The sequence below is a fragment of the Carassius carassius genome, chromosome 35 (assembly GCF_963082965.1).
Source record: "Carassius carassius chromosome 35, fCarCar2.1, whole genome shotgun sequence".
NCBI lineage: Eukaryota > Metazoa > Chordata > Actinopteri > Cypriniformes > Cyprinidae > Carassius > Carassius carassius.
The window spans coordinates 26134065-26155235 of NC_081789.1; the positions used below are offsets into that span (position 1 = coordinate 26134065).

At 36.8% G+C, this 21171-nt stretch overlaps 2 long non-coding RNA genes and 6 gene segments (V, D, J or C); 4 read left to right on the forward strand and 4 right to left on the reverse strand.

Moving 5' to 3' along the window:
* Positions 1–673: 673 nt before the first annotated feature.
* Positions 674–3560, forward strand: LOC132116422 (uncharacterized). Its single transcript, XR_009425630.1, has 2 exons — positions 674–1909; positions 3124–3560. It is a non-coding gene; the product is annotated as an uncharacterized LOC132116422 (long non-coding RNA).
* A 1634-nt stretch (positions 3561–5194) lies between these two features.
* On the forward strand, positions 5195–7130 carry LOC132115818 (Ig lambda chain C region-like). The segment is given in 3 exon segments: positions 5195–5203; positions 5294–5345; positions 6631–7130. Coding segments are annotated over 3 exon segments (378 nt in total).
* A 2105-nt stretch (positions 7131–9235) lies between these two features.
* LOC132116423 (uncharacterized) lies at positions 9236–11314 on the forward strand. 2 transcript variants are annotated; one of them, XR_009425632.1, is made up of 3 exons: positions 9240–9411; positions 9492–9543; positions 10878–11314. It is a non-coding gene; the product is annotated as an uncharacterized LOC132116423 (long non-coding RNA). The 2 variants fall into 2 exon arrangements; XR_009425631.1 differs by having other exon boundaries at positions 9236–9543.
* A 1944-nt stretch (positions 11315–13258) lies between these two features.
* LOC132116409 (immunoglobulin kappa variable 4-1-like) lies at positions 13259–13998 on the reverse strand. The segment is given in 2 exon segments: positions 13259–13695; positions 13785–13998. Coding segments are annotated over 2 exon segments (384 nt in total).
* Positions 13999–14129: 131 nt separating this feature from the next.
* Positions 14130–15829, forward strand: LOC132115819 (Ig lambda chain C region-like). The segment is given in 3 exon segments: positions 14130–14198; positions 14402–14453; positions 15310–15829. Coding segments are annotated over 3 exon segments (438 nt in total).
* Positions 15830–16492: 663 nt separating this feature from the next.
* Positions 16493–17096, reverse strand: LOC132115775 (Ig kappa chain V-III region VH-like). The segment is given in 2 exon segments: positions 16493–16921; positions 17002–17096. Coding segments are annotated over 2 exon segments (375 nt in total).
* A 1416-nt stretch (positions 17097–18512) lies between these two features.
* On the reverse strand, positions 18513–19103 carry LOC132116400 (immunoglobulin kappa variable 4-1-like). The segment is given in 2 exon segments: positions 18513–18866; positions 18973–19103. Coding segments are annotated over 2 exon segments (435 nt in total).
* Positions 19104–20471: 1368 nt separating this feature from the next.
* On the reverse strand, positions 20472–20938 carry LOC132115820 (Ig kappa chain V region 3381-like). The segment is given in 2 exon segments: positions 20472–20797; positions 20890–20938. Coding segments are annotated over 2 exon segments (375 nt in total).
* Between the last annotated feature and the right edge of the window lie 233 nt (positions 20939–21171).

Sequence of the window (21171 nt, forward strand, 5' to 3'; positions counted from 1 at the left end):
GTGCTGAACTGGAAACATGCAGCACACACGTCGCAACAGCTTGACTCCCAGTCAGAAATGGCTCACTTCATGTGCACTTGCCGTCTTGCGGACTTACAGTTGCCACCGTATGTGTGTGTCCATGAAGTCCACGAGTCCATAGAGTGTCCCATTCATAATTTTGGCTTCTAGAAGTGTGTGTATGAGTGCCCCTTTTGCAGCCGCTATGCACACTTCTCTCGACCCCGCACCGAGGTGAACTCTGCGGCAGACTTCTACCGACAGTCAAAGTGGCGTTACATTACAGCAGTGTGAACTCAGAGGAAGACTGCGAGGGTTTAGGGTGTGATTTGGGACAGGGCTGCTGTCTACACTGGACACAACAATGCGACTGTTGCAAATCATTTGATCTTTTGTCAGTACGTCATAGAACGAGGCAGTAGTTTACTGTCTGGGGTTTGTCGTGCCGCTCCACATCCAATATACGTTTATAAAGTGCAATATGAGTGCAGCCCATCGAGGAAGGGAGTATTGTGCACAAGCTCGGTTCAAGGCAGTTGTGCCTAGTGTGAGTACAGTCTAATAGAGCTGATGTGACTTCTAACTCAGTTGTGAGCTCATGTGTAGTTCTGTGTTTGGTCTCTGTGTGTCAGTAGTGAGTGATAGTGTTTGATCAGCTGCAGCATCAGTTCAGTCACTGTGACTCTGACTGACACAGGTTTTTGTACAACTCACAATCACTGTGTGAACACACTTTTACTGTTGATCCAGTGGTAACTCTGACAGTAATAATGTCCAGCATCTTCAGTCTGGACTCCACTGATGGTCAGAGTGAAATCACTGTTAGATCCACTGCCACTGAATCTAGATGGAGTTCCTGACTGACGGCTGCTTGTATAATAAATCAGGAGTTTAGGAGCTTCTCCAGGTTTCTGTAAGTACCAGGCTAAATAATAATAAGCACCACTGTACACATCTGTGCTGGTTCTACAGTTGATCTTCACTGTTTCTCCTGGTTGAGCTGCTGTCGTTGAGGGACTCTGAGTGACGCTGATCTGTCCTCTACACTCTGAAACACACAACAAGAAGAAAATCAACTCAAAACTTTGACAATATACTTGAAGAAATGAATTGATATCAAACTTGTGCTCCACAAACCTTGAGCAAACGCTGTGAGAGTCCAGATGAAGATGATGATGAAGGTCATGTTGATGAAGATTGTTGTGTGTGTCAGTGATGAAGTGTTAAACTCACAGCACTATAAACACTCTCAGAGCACTGAAGCATCTGATCAATATGCAAACACACTCACATCATTTACCTGGAGACAGCAGATACACAGTTTTACTATTTAATATCTTTTCTAATAAATTACTTTTATCCATTTTCAGAAACAAACACTCATGATTTATCGCATGTTATTTAATTATTTATTTCGGGTCGAGCTTCTCTCTCCAAACACAGTTTTATGTTAAGTTTCAGTCAGTTTTTCACGCTGAGATCATTTAATACCTGTGTTACAGATGTGATGTCATCCATGATAGGTCTAGTATGATACTGTATAACAGGTCAAAGGTCATTCAAGGGAATCACCATCTAAATCTTGGTCATCACAAAGCTTTAAATAACAGGTGTTTTGTAAATATGATGAATTTTGGGGCTGATTTTGAAACAAATGATTTGATTTTAGCTTTAATGTAATAACAAGGATTTATTATTAAAGATGAACATTTAGTGCTGTTTTTTATAATAATTCATGAGTGCTGTTGAGAAGAGCTGCTGTTGAGTCTGATATCAGTGTGTGAGTCTCTTCTCTCTTTCTCTGCTGGAGTTTGTGTTTATTTGAGTGTGACGGAGGTTTTTGTTCGACGCTTTCACTAGAATGAAGCACTGTGGTACACTTTTGGTGGAGGAACTAAACTGACCATCGGTAAGTCTCTTCAATTCTCTCATAAAAATATATGATATTTGATTCATTCATTTTAATTCATTTTTAGAATGTTTCAGCAAAAACTTTTTTTTAATTATTCCTTTATTACAAAAAATATGTTTTTGTATAGTTTCTTTAATAATTGCAATATTTAATTTATTTCATCATTTACTTAAGTTGTATATTTCCTATGGTTTTTAAATCTCATTCATCATTCTACATGAATAATTTAACTCATTAACAGTAAATAAAATTTTGTATCTTTAGATGACATAATATATATTCAATTAAATCTTGATATATCATTTTTACTGTAATTAATGGTAAATTTAACAATTATGGGGGTTTTTAGATGCATGAAAAAAGTCTGATAACACTAAATGTAATTGTGTAGACATCGTCACCAGACAAAGAGAAATGTAGTTAATGAACATGTTCAAAATCAAGTTCATTTAAAAACAACAACATCATAACATACATTTAAAATCACACTGAAAATGACAATTCATTGTTAGTGTCATATAAGAATAATATTTTTAAAACACAAATAATATTGCAATTATTCTAATTTGTTTTCCATACCTTTTGACAAAATCACAATATACTAATTATTTTTCACTTGGACAGTATTTTTTTTATTAGATTGAGATTAAAAGTTAAAAGTTCACATGTTCTGTAACTTACTATTTCTGAAATAAATCTTATTAGTGTATTTTTTGCTTTTATTTCATCCTTATTTACATTTTATAATTTAAAATTCTTTTTAAATGTTATTTTTTTATTTATATGATTAATTACATGCATTTACATGTATTGATAGCAGAACTTTAAAATCTATTTAATTATTTCTTGATATGATTTGGTCTAAAATCTTGGCACATTTAACAATAAAGTGTTTGTCATCAGACAACAAGGAACTTGAAGAGCATTTTGAAAATTAATAATTTAAACTATTTAAACTCTCAAGTTTGCTGGTATTCACGATTGTGAGTCTGAATAGCATGAATATTTCAAAAGTACCATTAATAATGAAATGATGATTGTTTTTTCTGAGTCATAGAGCGACATCATAATATAATCATACATTTTCTTGAATAATGTTTTTTCAAAACTCTGAAGATTGTTTCATATGTATCTTATAATATTAAACTCCACTGATCAGTTTTTCATTTCTGCTTCTGCTGTGTGTGTGTGTGTGTGTGTGTGTGTTTCAGCTGGTCCCGCAGTGAAGCCCTCCGTGTCTCTGCTGCCTCCCTCTTCTCTGCAGATCTCTGGAGACTCAGCCGCACTGCTCTGTCTGCTCAGCTCTTACTCTCCACAGGGGGCGCAGGTGAGCTGGACGCTGGACGGGTCAGAGGTCACCGAGGGGGTTCAGACCAGCGCAGAGAGCGAGCGGGACGGACGCTACAGCCGCAGCAGCGTCCTGAGCCTCAGCAAAGCACGCTGGGAAGCCGGCGAGCGCTTCGTCTGCAGAGTAACACATGACGGAGCTGATCACGAGACCTCGTTCCTCAAGAGCTCCGAGTGCTGATGTTTCTCCAGTGAAGAGCAGCAGGATTCACAGCAGTCTCCTGATTTACAGCTCAATACTCAAGCAGTCTTTCAATGTGCTGCCATTGCTGTTCATTCAATAAAGCTTCTGAACGCCTTACATTTGTGTTCGACTGCATCATTGATCAGTGTGTCCTTCCTTCACTAAAGTTTCAGCTGCTGTTGATGGATTGTAATAGTTGAGAACAGCTGTGTTTAGCAGTAAATGTGAACTGAAGCTCTTGGGGTTTGAACATGGTCTCTGGAGACGGAGCTGCTCTATTCTGAGACCATCAGAATCACTAAAGCTGTCAATGCAAATCTGATTTCAGCTCAAACTCACAGTTTCACTGTTTGATCGCTTCAACGCTCTGAACTGAAACAGTTTCACTTCTGCTCATGCAGTGATGAGACAGTTATGAAGATTGAGTCGTAGTTTTAATACACAAGTTTATCAGGGATACATTTATAAGGTTTGAATGTAGTACAATCTACAAAAACAACAACAATGGAAATTAATTGGATTCGAAATTAATTAAACTCAAAATCAGAGCATAATTAATTCAACCCAGTCTGTCGCTGGACAGATCTGAGTCTAATAGAGCTGATGTGACTCCTAACTCAGTTGTGAGCTCATGTGTAGTTCTGTGTTTGGTCTCTGTGTGTCAGTAGTGAGTGATAGTGTTTGATCAGCTGCAGCATCAGTTCAGTCACTGTGACTCTGACTGACACAGGTTTTTGTACAACTCACAATCACTGTGTGAACACACTTTTACTGTTGATGTAGTGGTAACTCTGACAGTAATAATGTCCAGCATCTTCAGTCTGGACTCCACTGATGGTCAGAGTGAAATCACTGTTAGATCCACTGCCACTGAATCTAGATGGAGTTCCTGACTGACGGCTGCTTGCATAATAAATCAGGAGTTTAGGAGCTTCTCCAGGTTTCTGTAAGTACCAGGCTAAACGATGATAACCACTACTGTAAGCCACATCTCTGCTGGTTCTACAGTTGATCTTCACTGTTTCTCCTGGTTGAGCTGCTGTCGTTGAGGGACTCTGAGTGACGCTGATCTGTCCTCTACACTCTGAAACACACAACAAGAAGAAAATCAACTCAAAACTTTGACAATATACTTGAAGAAATGAATTGATATCAAACTTGTGCTCCACAAACCTTGAGCAAACGCTGTGAGAGTCCAGATGAAGATGATGATGAAGGTCATGTTGATGAAGATTGTTGTGTGTGTCAGTGATGAAGTGTTAAACTCACAGCACTATAAACACTCTCAGAGCACTGAAGCATCTGATCAATATGCAAACACACTCACATCATTTACCTGGAGACAGTCGCTCATTAACAGACAAAAAACACTTTAACTAATTAATCTTTAATATTAGATCTTCTAATAGCCAAGCTATTATAATTATATCAGATCATTCACTTCTGAATTCATCCAAGACCAACTTTAGTATATGATCCTGACTCTCTCCTGAGAGACTTTGAGAATATTTTTGACTGTAGTTTGACAGAAACATGAGTTAATTCATATATTTTATGTCAAATCCATGGATGTCCTGCAGGTTTTTACAGACATGAGGATCATCACACGTGTCTCTGTCAATCACTGAATCAACTGAGTTTGATTGTGAGTCACGTCACACTTGATATAAAAGTGAATTTCTTTCAATAATTGAGGTTGATGTTTTAGTAATAAGACAGACTGCATAAAGCAGATGAAGTAAATGCAGGTGATGTCTGCTGTGAGTGATGTGTTTGTTGGAGACTCAGTTGATGTGTGTTTGTTCAGTTAGTGAAGCGTTCAGGAGGTTTTTGTTCAGCTGCTCTATTAGTTTGTATCACTGTGGTGGACTTTCGGCAGCGGCACCAAACTGGATGTTGGCAGTAAGTCAATCATCATTTCATATTATTAATACAACAACTGACTGAGAAACACTTTGTTACGCTTTAGAAAGGATATAATTTTTGGTTTATTTATATCTCTTAATTTTATTTTTTTGTTCACATTGAATGTTTGGCAATCAACCTCAACATAAATTTTCAAATTAAAGTGTTGATTTTTAAGTAAAACCTGCAGATATTTCGAATAATTTAAAGCAGACGTGATACAAAAGTTATATTTTCTGTACTTTAAATAACATTTGTACCCAATCTTCTCGTGCTGTCATCAAAAACTGTAATGAACTCCTGCAGTTATTATATTTACTTAAATACTTCAGCAAAAATAATGTTTTTTTTTAAATAATGTCTTAGTTAATACTTGTTCAAAATCAATCACTTTAGCAAACTTTGTACTATTTTCTGCTTATTTTGAGAAATAAAAGTATTCATTTTTGTTCAATAAATATACTGCCATTAAAATGTTAATATAAAAAATATACATTTTAAAAAAAACAGAAACCAAATTATTTTAAAAAGAAAAGATTCTGAAAGCATTGAAGGTGATCACATAATAATCCCATAATAATTTAATATAGATTTACATTAGGATAGAAACAAAAAATATATATTTTATTATATGATATGATTAATTTCATGTTTTTAAATATGATGGTTTCATCTAAACATGGTGATTTTATCTCTAATATGGACACACAACATAATATATGATATTTACCATCCGAATCTAACCATGTCATGTCAACAAATGGAAAAGTCATCCTTCTATTAATTATCATGTTAATTATTGTGTCTTTAGCCCCAACAGCAGGGGCTCTTTATACCCCAAATACTATACTTTTACATATTCTATTATTTTATTATTTAAAAACTGTTGCTTTAATTATCTCAAACAAAACTGAAAATAGTTAAGAAGACATTCTTCTCAAAATATATGATTCTCATTTGATACTTAAATTACAACATTCGATAAAAAGCGATTGTGTCAAGGATCAGTCAAATATATATGTGCATCTTAAAAAGCAGATCTTTTGGAAGTTTTTGTGCCATCTAGTGGTTTAGAGGAAAATAATATTAAAGATGGTTTTCCCCCATTGTACCCTATTTCACCAAACTTCCATTGCTGTTAACTTGCTTTATAAAAATTCATTCCTGTAACTTAAAATGGCCAAGAAAACCTTTCATTATATTATATATATATATTTAAAAACTTTTTGAAAGCAGAGAGAAGCTTTGTTCTTGACTGAGGTGACTGTTGTGTGTTTGTCAGGCGTCACTCGTCCTAAAGTGAGCGTCCTGCCGCCCTCCAGTGCAGAGATCTCCTCAAAGAAGACAGCGACACTGGTGTGTGTGGCCAGCAAGGGCTTCCCGTCAGACTGGAGCCTGAGCTGGAAGGTGGACGGGAGCAGCAGGTCTCAGGAGAGCAGCGCTGGGCTCCTGGAGAAGGACGGTCTGTACAGCTGGAGCAGCAGCCTGACTCTCTCTGAGCAGGAGTGGATGGAGAGCGTCTCAGTGAGCTGTGAGGCCACACGGAGCGGCCAGCCTGCGCTCACTGGACACGTGACGAGACAGCAGTGTTCAGAGTAGATCTGCTGCTCTTCTCACTCATGTCTCACATGGAGACTAACAGCACATGAGCGACTCCTTCATTCTCCACATCCAGCTTCAGTCGCTCGCATCTGCATCTGCTCTGCTTTGTGTGCTTCATACAAGAACATATGTGTGTGCTTTATCATTCAGTTATGATTCTATTACAGTTCAGTCAATAAATAAAGTAAAGTAAAATAAAATTTGAGTTAATTTGAGTCCTTATTGTTTTGAGTCATTCACTGGGTCAGGGTTTTTGCTCAGATAAACTTCACTCAGTGGAGCGTGAAAACACCTGCAGATTCATGATGAAACAAGAACATGCAGCTAAACTATGAACCTCACAGATATAATGATAGATAAATTTAATTGTTTTGAAGATAAACATGCATGACAGACACATATCATTCATCTCTCACTGTTCTGATGTTTAATGGTTATTTGAAGTGTTTCTGGTGTTACAGGAACATCAAACTCCTCTGAAGTTGATGAAGATCTGCTCTATTCTGAGAGAAACATCACTCACTGTTTCACTCATTATTCTGTGAAAAGGGTCAGTTTGACTAACAGAGAGACCAGGTTTGCTCATATTCATCAGTTCACAGACTGATCAAATCATGTTATCATCAGATACTGGTTTGTACCTTCTCATAGTTTTGTGGAGGAGTTCAACAAAAGTTGATTAAAATTGAGTTTAAACTGTACAGAATCACGCATATTGGCAGAGGTCAGAGGTCATCTCAGAGGTCACAGGTCAAGCTGTAGTTGTGATAGTGATTTTATCAGAACGCTCTGTAGTCACAATCATGAATGTAACACTATAAATTATCATTTAGTGAACCTGCAAGCTCAGTAGCATCTCACCTCAGTCTCTAGATACACATTTCTGTGTCTTTATTGCCTCTTGATTTGACTTTTTCTCAGAGTGTTTTGAAAATGAATGTCTGCATAAAGTGAGACAAACTGAAATCCGTCAGATCTCAGTCGTGTCTCTGATCGATCAAAATCTCAGAGCTGTGTAGATTCAGATAGTCCAGTTTTAACACATTTTCATTCTCCATACAAATCTGAGGAAATAAATAAAACTCACGATTCCAAAGTGTGAGGGAAGAAAAAGACAAAAATAATAATCAAAGACCAACACGGCTGAGTCTGTGTGTTTGTGTCTGATAGAGACTCTGCAGAGACACTGATGGACTTTTGTCTTGTTGTTTCTCTTGACTAATGCTCTGATCTCTATGATTATTAAGAGTGACAGATTTATTTATATGTTTTTATTTTAGATGTTTGTGTGACAATGTTGTTTCAGATCCTCCTTTAAGCAGCTGCAGCATCAGTTCAGTCACTGTGACCCTGACTGACAGAGGTTTTTGTACAACTCACAATCACTGTGTGAACACACTTTTACTGTTGATCCAGTGGTAACTCTGACAGTAATAATGTCCAGCATCTTCAGTCTGGACTCCACTGATGGTCAGAGTGAAATCACTGTTAGATCCACTGCCACTGAATCTAGATGGAGTTCCTGACTGACGGCTGCTTGCATAATAAATCAGGAGTTTAGGAGCTTCTCCAGGTTTCTGTAAGTACCAGGCTAAACGATCAGACCCACTATATCTGTACACATCTGTGCTGGTTCTACAGTTGATCTTCACTGTTTCTCCTGGTTGAGCTGCTGTCGTTGAGGGACTCTGAGTGACGCTGATCTGTCCTCTACACTCTGAAACACACAACAAGAAGAAAATCAACTCAAAACTTTGACAATATACTTGAAGAAATGAATTGATATCAAACTTGTGCTCCACAAACCTTGAGCAAACGCTGTGAGAGTCCAGATGAAGATGATGATGAAGGTCATGTTGATGAAGATTGTTGTGTGTGTCAGTGATGAAGTGTTAAACTCACAGCACTATAAACACTCTCAGAGCACTGAAGCATCTGATCAATATGCAAACACACTCACATCATTTACCTGGAGACAGCAGATACACAGTTTTACTATTTAATATCTTTTCTAATAAATTACTTTTATCCATTTTCAGAAACAAACACTCATGATTTAATTATTTATTTCGGGTAGAGCTTCTCTCTCCAAACACTGTTTTATGTTAAGTTTCAGTCAGTTTTTCACGCTGAGATCATTTAATACCTGTGTTACAGATGTGATGTCATCCATGATAGGTCTAGTATGATACTGTATAACAGGTCAAAGGTCATTCAAGGGAGTCACCATCTAAATCTTGCTAAAGAGTTCATCACAAAGCAGGTAAATAGATTAATAGTTTAAATAACAGGTGTTTTGTAAATATGATGAATTTTGGGACTGATTATGAAACAAATGATTTGATTTTAGCTTTAATGTAATAACAAGGATTTATTATTAAAGATGAACATTTAGTGCTGTTTTTTATAATAATTCATGAGTGCTGTTGAGAAGAGCTGCTGTTGAGTCTGATATCAGTGTGTGAGTCTCTTCTCTCTTTCTCTGCTGGAGTTTGTGTTTATTTGAGTGTGACGGAGGTTTTTGTTCGACGCTTTCACTAGAATGAAGCACTGTGGTACACTTTTGGTGGAGGAACTAAACTGACCATCAGAAGTAAGTCTTTCTTAAATTATCTAACATCAATATATAATGTGTGTGTGTTTTAAAAGGAGGTCTAAGTTTATTTAATAACATTTTGCAACAATATTTATAATTTTATTGTAAATTTTCATTCTGTTTTATTGATTGATTGCACCTATTTATATATTTAATTATTACATTTTGTCTTCTATATTATGTACATATGTACATGTGTCATATTTGGTGATATTCAATATTTTTCCATTTCAAGCCATAGTTCATATTTGTACTTAATATTTTACATCAGTAATTTCACATTTATGTATGCTAACAGTTTGATATATTTTCATTAATGGCATTTCTTTTAATGAATTCTTAGTGCATTCAACTATTTTAATATAATATCGACAGAATATATTTAATTTCATGAGTCAAAAATAAATTTAGCTGATAAGCATGTTAAATGTATTATTTAAACTATAAGTTTACGTATAATTATCTTTATGAGAAAATGTCCTGAATGTTGACTATTTTTAAAATAGAAATAAGAGCTCAATTTGTTTCCTAAATCTTAAAAAAATATCCAAAAAAAAAAAAAAAATTGCAATTTTCCACTTGGTCAGAGATTTGCACTAAAATTTTAAATTGATTGTTAATGTCAAAATAAAATAATAGTAAAATAGCAATTATTTAAATTTGTTTTATATATTTTATGACAAAATCACAATCTACTAATTATTTTTCATGTGGACAGTGTTTTTTGTTTTGTTTTTTGATTGAGATTAAAAGTTCACATGTTCTGTAACTTACTATTTCTGAAATATATATAATTAGAATATGTTTTTCATTTATTTCAGTCCTTATTTAAACTTTATAATTTATATTGTTTTTAAATGTATTTTATGTGAATAAATACATGCAATTACATGTATCAATGGCAGTACTTTAAAATAATTAAAATTATTTCTTTATATGATTTTGCCTATAATTCTTGGCAAATTTAACAAAAAAGTGTTTGTCATCAGAAAACAAGTAACTTGAGCATTTTTAAAATGAATCATTTAAATTATTTATACTACCAAGTTCTCTGGTATTTATGATTGTGAGTCTGAATAGCATTAATATTTCAAAAGTACAATTAATTTTGAAATGATGATTAGCTTTTTCTAATTCAAATAGCCACATCACAATATAATCATACATTTTCTTGAATAATGTTTTTAAAAAACTCTGAGGATTATTTCAAATGTATCTTATTAATTTATAAAACTCCAATTATTAGTTTTTTTTTATTATTATTACTGCCTCTGTTGTGTGTGTGTGTGTGTGTGTGTGTGTGTGTGTGTGTGTGTGTGTGTGTGTTTCAGCTGGTCCCGCAGTGAAGCCCTCCGTGTCTCTGCTGCCTCCCTCTTCTCTGCAGATCTCTGGAGACTCAGCCGCACTGCTCTGTCTGCTCAGCTCTTACTCTCCACAGGGGGCGCAGGTGAGCTGGACGCTGGACGGGTCAGAGGTCACCGAGGGGGTTCAGACCAGCGCAGAGAGCGAGCGGGACGGACGCTACAGCCGCAGCAGCGTCCTGAGCCTCAGCAAAGCACGCTGGGAAGCCGGCGAGCGCTTCGTCTGCAGAGTAACACATGACGGAGCTGATCACGAGACCTCGTTCCTCAAGAGCTCCGAGTGCTGATGTTTCTCCAGTGAAGAGCAGCAGGATTCACAGCAGTCTCCTGATTTACAGCTCAATACTCAAGCAGTCTTTCAATGTGCTGCCATTGCTGTTCATTCAATAAAGCTTCTGAACGCCTTACATTTGTGTTCGACTGCATCATTGATCAGTGTGTCCTTCCTTCACTAAAGTTTCAGCTGCTGTTGATGGATTGTAATAGTTGAGAACAGCTGTGTTTAGCAGTAAATGTGAACTGAAGCTCTTGGGGTTTGAACATGGTCTCTGGAGACGGAGCTGCTCTATTCTGAGACCATCAGAATCACTAAAGCTGTCAATGCAAATCTGATTTCAGCTCAAACTCACAGTTTCACTGTTTGATCGCTTCAACGCTCTGAACTGAAACAGTTTGACTTCTGCTCATGCAGTGATGAGACAGTTATGAAGTTTGAGTGATAGTTTTATAATGAACTTAATGGACTGTAATGATGAGGGATGGAGACTCTTCACTTGTAGATTCACACGTAGCTGGACAAACTTTGAGATGGTGGAAATGGATTTAGTTACTACAGTCTGTTCTGAGATTATTAGATCTATTGCAGGGTTCGAAATAACTTGGGACTCTTGGGGGGTCCCCCAAAAAAATTATATTAATTAGCAAATAAATGTACGATCAAAAAAGAGAGAGGTAATCGAAGCCCTCGCCCTGCTGCAAATATCTAGATACTTACATCCCCGGCCCACCCATATAGACACAGAGTAAAATGAAATTCTGAAAAACTATCTATCGCTTCTTCTTGCTTTACTACTCCTTCCAATACTTCCCGAAAACAATTTCACCTGATGATTTGAGTAGCTCTTTTTGTAAAGTTCTAGGATGATTGGAGTAATTTTGTAGGGCAGGCCTAGTGCCTCTGCATAGAAAATAATAAACAAAATACAAGCATATATAAATGCAATAGAACAAAAATACATGTGAAATAAAGCAGTGCTTTTGGTTTTTCAGGTAAATTAACTGTATTAAGTTACAGAAATCGAATAATCAAATGTAAAATAACACTGCATTCAATGTATACATTAAATATGATTCATATAATTAATACAGTTCATCTTTAGCTACAAAAGTGTATTTTCTCTTTCTCTTTTGTCGTTTGATTAACTTTGGTGACAAACAGCTGCAGGTATATTGGGTTGCTGTCCCTTTAAGACGAATGCATGTATCTAATACCGGTAATGACACGCATCCCTTTTCTTTCTCTGACTGCGTTTATGGGGAAACTCGTTGAGATGGGCACTTTGACTTATTTTTTCGAACACATCGTTCATTTTTTTTCCGTTCAAAAACCGATAAGAAAGACAAGGGAATTCGGTGTTCACGAACTTCTGTCTGCGACTGCGTGGCTCTGTGCGCCGACAGACAGACCAGTCTACATTTGGATGTTTAACATAAATATATAGCCTACTGATACAGCAAAGACAACGTCGGCAGTATTGACGGCAAAATAAGCTACAGCTTATTTTTTTCTGTATTGACAGGAAGTTTTTTAAAGCACAATTTGATGAGAATTTGATGAAGTTGCAGATACCATAGAGAGTAAAAGAAACACTAGGCGGGAGGCGCAGAAAAGCGCACTGTTTTTGCATCCCTGATATCTACAATTTCCCCAACAGCCATGTTCATACTTTTGCATAGTTTTATGAATAAGTTCAACAAAAATGGCTAAAAGTTCAGGTAAAACTGTAAACTACAATTCTTATCTTGATCTTATCAGTTCAAGACATGATGATGACAGTTTGATGAGCTCATGTGACACTAGACAAACTGAAATCACCCAGATCTCAGTCGTGTCTCTGATTTTTAAAAGTACATAATCTGTAAAAGCTGCACAGATTCAATCGGTCCAATTTCCAACACATTTAATTTTCATACACAGTGTATGAATATATGAGGAAAGAAAGAGTCTGTGTGTTTGTGTGTCTGATAGAGACTCTGCAGAGACACTGATGGACTTGTGTCTAGATGTTTCTCTCGACTAATGCTTTGACCTCTTTAAGAGTGACAGATTCATTTATATGTTTTTATTTTAGATGTTTGTGTGATGATGTTGTTTCAGATCCTCCTTTAAGCAGCTGCAGCATCAGTTCAGTCACTGTGACTCTGACTGACAGAGGTTTTTGTACAACTCACAATCACTGTGTGAACACCCAGCTACTACTGATATAGTGTAAACTCTGACAGTAATAATGTCCAGCATCTTCAGTCTGGACTCCACTGATGGTCAGAGTGAAATCACTGTTAGATCCACTGCCACTGAATCTAGATGGAGTTCCTGACTGGAGGGTGCTTGTATAATAAATCAGGAGTTTAGGAGCTTCTCCAGGTTTCTGTAAGTACCAGGCTAAATAATGATAACCACTACTGTAATACACATCTCTGCTGGTTCTACAGTTGATCTTCACTGTTTCTCCTGGTTGAGCTGCTGTCGTTGAGGGACTCTGAGTGACGCTGATCTGTCCTCTACACTCTGAAACACACAACAAGAAGAAAATCAACTCAAAACTTTGACAATATACTTGAAGAAATGAATTGATATCAAACTTGTGCTCCACAAACCTTGAGCAAACGCTGTGAGAGTCCAGATGAAGATGATGATGAAGGTCATGTTGATGAAGATTGTTGTGTGTGTCAGTGATGAAGTGTTAAACTCACAGCACTATAAACACTCTCAGAGCACTGAAGCATCTGATCAATATGCAAACACACTCACATCATTTACCTGGAGACAGTCGCTCAGTCTCAGTCAAAGGCCTGAAATAAAAAACAATTACTGAACGTCTTCTATTAGCCAAACTATTAAAAAACCGTATCATTCACTTTAATTCTGAAAACATCTTCAAGACCAACTTTAGTACATTAACCTTACTCTTTTGATGTCAAATCCATGGATGTCCTGCAGACATGTCCTTTTACAGACATGAGGATCATCACACGTGTCTCTGTCAGTCACTGAATCAACTGAGTTTGATTGTGAGTCACGTCACACTTGATATAAAAGTGAATTTCTTTCAATAATTGAGGTTGATGTTTTAGTAATAAGACAGACTGCAAAGCAGATGAAGTAAATGCAGGTGATGTCTGCTGTGAGTGATGTGTTTGTTGGAGACTCAGTTGATGTGTGTTTGTTCAGTTAGTGAAGCGTTCAGGAGGTTTTTGTTCAGCTGCTCTATTAGTTTGTATCACTGTGGTGGACTTTCGGCAGCGGCACCAAACTGGATGTTGGCAGTAAGTCAATCATCATTTCATATTATTAATACAACAACTGACTGAGAAACACTTTGTTACGCTATAGAAATTATGCATGCTCTTTTATGTATTTTTATATTTATATATTTGTATTTTTAGTTCACACTGAATGTTTAACATTGTAAAGATGGTTTTGATTGTCATGGAATTTTTGTTTTCATCCAGTGAACTATAATCATTTCTGTTATTTCAACTTAATTTGATGACTTTTCAGAGCTTCAGCTCTTTTTTCTTCTTTGATAATTAAATTCTAAATGTTAAAAAGGTGCACTGAAATAAAATTTACATTAGTTTGTCATTATGACATCATTTTCATTTTACTTGAAAATTTATGACAGTAATTAAACGTATATTTTCAGATTAGTGTGTTCATTTTCAAGTAAAGCCTGCAGATATTTTCAATCTGGAAATTATTTTTGCTTTATTGTATTTTTTATATTTGTTAAATTAAGTACCAAAACTTAAAATTTTGTACCCAATTTTCTCATGCTGCCATCCAAAAATTAACGATTTTCTATTATGTTGTTTCCACATCTGATCTTTAATGATTTTAATCAAAGGGACCGTCATTGAAGTTGTGTCTCTGTGAAGAAATGTGTCTTCAAATCAATATATTTCACCAAACTTTCATTGCTTTGCTGATCACAAGTTTTGTAACAAATAATTCAGATGACTAGCAGTTAAATGTTGCTAAAATGAGTAATAAAGCTAACACTGTATTAATTGTTCACATATATATATATATATATATATATATATATATATATATATATATGAACATGAAAGTAGAGAAAAGCTTTGTTCTTGTCTGAGGTGACTGTTGTGTGTTTGTCAGGCGTCACTCGTCCTAAAGTGAGCGTCCTGCCGCCCTCCAGTGCAGAGATCTCCTCAAAGAAGACAGCGACACTGGTGTGTGTGGCCAGCAAGGGCTTCCCGTCAGACTGGAGCCTGAGCTGGAAGGTGGACGGGAGCAGCAGGTCTCAGGAGAGCAGCGCTGGGCTCCTGGAGAAGGACGGTCTGTACAGCTGGAGCAGCAGCCTGACTCTCTCTGAGCAGGAGTGGATGGAGAGCGTCTCAGTGAGCTGTGAGGCCACACGGAGCGGCCAGCCTGCGCTCACTGGACACGTGACGAGACAGCAGTGTTCAGAGTAGATCTGCTGCTCTTCTCACTCATGTCTCACATGGAGACTAACAGCACATGAGCGACTCCTTCATTCTCCACATCCAGCTTCAGTCGCTCGCATCTGCATCTGCTCTGCTTTGTGTGCTTCATACAAGAACATATGTGTCTGCTTTATCATTCAGTTATGATTCTATTACAGTTCAGTCAATAAATAACATACAATTGTAACTTTTATGCCTTTGTTCATTTTTTTCATTTTTGTATTGGGTGTTTCTTTGGTTTAGCGCTTTATCTCGCATAAAAAAAAAAATAAAAAAAAAAGGAAACTTAACTCAGTGAACCATGAAAAAACACCTGCAGACACACGATGAAACAACATGAACTTCACAAATATTAGACACATTTAATACGTTTAAATGGGCTAGATTAACATTTAGCAAGTGTAAAACTGATATATATATATATATATATATATATATATATATATATATATATATATATATATATATTTTTTTTTATCCATGACAATTCAAACTTCAAACTCACAGTTTCACTGTTTGATTGATTAAACGCTCTGAACTGGATCAGTTTCACTTCTGCTCATGCAGTGATGAGACAGTTTTAGAGTTTGAGGGATAGTTTTATAAGACTTAGACAACTTATGAATTAACTGTGTAGGGAAAGATCAGATGAAAAATGATGAATAAACTATTCAGCAGCTGCATCTTTATGTCCTGCTGATTATTTTTATATAATTAGAAAGAAGAAAGAAATTATGCATCATAAAAATAAATCATGGATTGAAAAATTAGTGAGTGGAAAGTAGTATAGATAAACCATAAAAGAAATTTTTTTTATCAAAATAAATTTGATAATCTTAAAAAAAGAATGGAGCTCAACATTGTGTTTCTTCTCTGTGAGTGATAGTGTTTGATCAGCTGCAGCATCAGTTCAGTCACTGTGACTCTGACTGACACAGGTTTTTGTACGACTCACAATCACTGTGTGAACACATAGTTGCTACTGATAGAGTGTCGACTCATACAGTAATAATGTCCAGCATCTTCAGTCTGGACTCCACTGATGCTCAGAGTGAAATCTGTCCCTTCATATGCTCCATTCCCACTGAATCGACTGAAACTGTTACCATAGCGATCGTTTACTCCAGTAATCATGAGTTTAGGAGTTTCTCCAGGTTTCTGCTGATACCAAGCTAAACCCCATCCATCTATTCCAGGATCAGTTTTACAGTCTATAGTGACGTCTTGTCCTTCAGAAACAGTCCGAACTTCAGGCTGAGTCACAGTGATTCCTCTGGATGCTGCTGACAACAACATTATATGAGTTTCATCAAATTAAATCAACATTAAAGAGTCAGAAATGAGCATCTTTCTCTTCTGTTACCTGGAAGAAAAGCTGTCAGAATCCAGATGAAGCTGCTGAAGAGATTCATTGTGTTTGCTGGTTTTGTACCGTGGTAAACAGCAGTGTGTTATAAAGTGTTTGAGTCTGAACGCTATAAACACTCGGAGCGCTGAAGCATGTGCCGATGCAAAGTGACTCTCGCTGTGGAAAAACCCTCCTTCAGTGAGTCGAGTTGACTACATATTAATTTCTTCATAAGACTCTTATAATCGTCACATTAGAGAAACACAAACACACAAAAGCTCATTGAGAATCACTGGACTGCAGCTGTTTTTATGATGTTGAGTTTGTTTAACAGTCAAGAGTTTTATAAGATGTCAGACTGTTAATCAACATTTAAAATCTGAAGATTCAGTAAACGTGCAGTGGTTTGACATGTTGATAGCATGATCTGCTCGTTTAAATGAATTTGGTGAAATTTAACACTCAGAAATGAAAATTCCCACATGGAGATGAAAACATGACATGTTTTTACTTTTTACTAATGATTCTTGAGAAAGTGTCATTATTCTTTCTCAATTTGTCACTGGATCAGAGAAATCACTTTCATGCAAGGATGTTTGATGATGATGCTGGTTTTTGAAGGTGGTGGACATTAATACATTTAGTTGTATCTATGAACTTTTTTTACTGTATATACTTGTTTTTTAATGAAGTCTCCTATATGCTCATCAAGGCTGCATTTATTTGAGCAAAATAAAAACATTAATCTTGCTAAATGTTATTACAAAATAAAATAATGGTTTCTACTTCAATATACTTTAAAATATAATTTATTTCTGTGAAACATTAAATTTCCATCAGCCATTACTCCAGTATAAAGTGTCACATGATCCTTCAGAAATCATTCTAATCTGATTTATTATTAGAATTATCAACGTTGGCAACAGTTGTGCAGCCAAATATTTTTTGGAAACTGCGATACTTTTTCCAGGAATCTTTGATGAATAAAAAGTTTTTTTTTTAAAACAGATCAGCATTTATTCAAAATATAAATATTTTCTGACAATATAAATATTTGCTATCACTTCTTAACAATTTAACACATCCTTGCTGAATAAAAGTTTTAATTTCTTTCAAAAAAGAAAGAATAAAAATGTACTGACCCCAAGCTTTTGAACAGAATAGTGTATATTGTTAGAAAATTTTTCTATTTTGAATAAATTTGGCTATTTTGGCTATAAATCAGCACATAATAATAATTTATGAAGGATCATGTGACACTGAAGGCTGAAGTAACGATGCTGAACATTCAGCTTTGCATCACAGGAATAAATGAGATTTTAATGTATATTAAAATTATATATATATATATATATATATATATATATATATATATATATATATATTCAAATTTTTGTTTTCGTGCTGGACACAGTTGTGAGCTCATGTGTAGTTCTGTGTTTGGTCTCTGTGTGTCAGTAGTGAGTGATAGTGTTTGATCAGCTGCAGCATCAGTTCAGTCACTGTGACTCTGACTGACACAGGTTTTTGTATCACTCACAATCACTGTGTGAACACACTTTTACTGTTGATGTAATGGTAACTCTGACAGTAATAATGTCCAGCATCTTCAGTCTGGACTCCACTGATGGTCAGAGTGAAATCACTGTTAGATCCACTGCCACTGAATCTAGATGGAGTTCCTGACTGACGGCTGCTTGTTCCATAAATCAGGAGTTTAGGAGCTTCTCCAGGTTTCTGTAAGTACCAGCTGAGACACTGTTTTCCATTACAACAGCAGTCTGGATCTCTGTTAAATGTACAGGTCACAGTGACTGATTGTCCAGTTTGAGCGAGCAGCACTGAGGGAGTTTGAGTCACTGTCACCTGCCCAATAGATTCTGTCAAATGAGAAAGATCAGAAATCACAAACACTTTTACAATCATATATCTTCACAACATAGAAATAACAAGTTAATAACACAATTAATCCTTCCAGACACAAACCTCTACATAATACAGTCAGAGTCCAGATCAATATGGTGATGAAAGTCATTTCTGTTGGTTGTAGGTTCAGTTCTAGTGAGAAACAGTTGTTGATCATGTTTGATGTTTGTCAGAGTTATAAACACACACAGAGCACTGAAGTGTGTGTCGCTCATTTAAACACACTCTCTATGCAAACACTGCAGCAGTGAACAGGTTCAAGTTGGTTTAAATGATGTGTTGGTGCGGTTATAAACGCTTAAGTATTGTACACTTTCTTAAGTGGGGGAGTGTGACACGGCTGTACTTTGTATTATCTTCTCAGCCGTGTCTGGTGTGTTGGTGCTTCTCCTACAGGTGCGCTGCGGAGCTATGAGGTAATCGGGCGGATTGGGTGCACCGGTGCACAGGTGTGCCTATCGATAAGAGCTTCCTGTTGGGCATCCTTTTGGGGTGCGTTCCTTTCAGTCACATCGATCCCTGGCCAGGACGGTGATGTTGATCGGCGTTGCGGCGTATTGCGAGAGTTTGAGAGATGGTCTTTGTTATGGAGAATGTGAAAATAGAGTATTGTAACCGCTGAAAACGCTTTCTCCTCCTTCATTGTTGCTCCCTAATAAGGGCGTAACAGTGGTCAGTGTGCACATGAACACTTTGCGCACTTTCTAAATTGTGCATGCAAGACACTCCATTCAGCCAGTGTGTATTTGTTTATACACTTCAAGCATCACTTCCCTCAACATGAGGGGATATTTTGGTGTTTCTCGTGGTAGTTTAGCAGCGATAAATGTATCCTCGGATACCTATCTAAACAGGGTGTTGCTACTAGAGAACTGTTGAGACAGCTCTTTCAGCAAGCTTATGCGAAAGCTAGCGGTAGCCCCTGTGTGACAGGCAAGACTTGGTATAAAATGATAGGTTCTTAGCCGTATCCCTTTAAAGGAATATTTCCTGATTCCAAGCCTGCAGCTCTACCCTGGACTGAGGCCCTAACAATTAAGTTGGGTATGTAGCTTAGGCCTTTGGCCATAAGGTGTACTGTCACAAACAGCTGTCTAAACATCCCAGGGGCAACTCCCATGGAAATGGTAGAGTTGGTGCTTAGTGCTCGCCATGATTCTGGCCTGCGCTCCCCTCAGCATGGTGGCGTGGGTATACTGTTCCCCATAGTGCCCCCTAGAGGATGCAGTTTGAAGTTCCCTTGAAAGGGAACGTCTCAGGTTGCGAATGTAAACATGGTTCCCTGAGTAGGGATCAAGACAATATACTCCAAAAGTATTAGTTACCCCCAAAATTTACTCAATTAAATGTAACAAAGTAAATGTAACTCGTCACTACCCACCTCTGCTAGTGGTTGGTCTTTACTAATGCAATGAACTCTATGATAATTTAGTGATGGATTCATTTAGTTGACTTTATTTCAGATGCATGTGTGACAATGTTGTTTCAGATCCTCATCTGAGCAGCTGCAGCATCAGTTCAAACACTCTGACTGACCGAGGTTTTTGTACCACTCTTTATCACTGTGTGAACACATACTTGTTGTTGATCTTGTATTCACTCTGACAGTAATAAAGTCCAGCATCTTCAGTCTGGACTCCACTGACAGTCAAAGTGAAATCTGTCCCACTATATTTTCCATTTGCACTGAACTGATTGAAATACTCATCATAAAGACTTTTTATCAGATAAATGATGAGTTTAGGAGTTTCTCCAGGTTTCTGCTGATACCAAGACAAACCCCAGCCATTTACTCCTCGATCAGTTTTACACTCTATAGTGGCGGTTTCTCCTTCAGAAACAGTCACAGCTTCAGGCTGAGTCACACTGATTCCTCTGGATGCCACTGACAACAACATTATATGTGATTATATATGTGTTTAATCAAATTAAATGAACATTAAAGAGTTAGAAATGAGCATCTTTCTCTTCTGTTACCTGGAAGAAAAGCTGTCAGAATCCAGATGAAGCTGCTGAAGAGATTCATTGTGTTTGCTGGTTTTGTACCGTGGTAAACAACAGTGTGTTATAAAGTGTTTGAGTCTGAACGCTATAAACACTCGGAGCGCTGAAGCATGTGCCGATGCAAAGTGACTCTGTGTGTGGAAAAACCCTCCTGGAGGAAAACAGACATGAAAAAGCCTACATGCAGATAAAAAATGAGCCTGTAAATATTTGTTTGTCTCATGATCCAATGGAGTGTTTTCACTTCTTTAGATC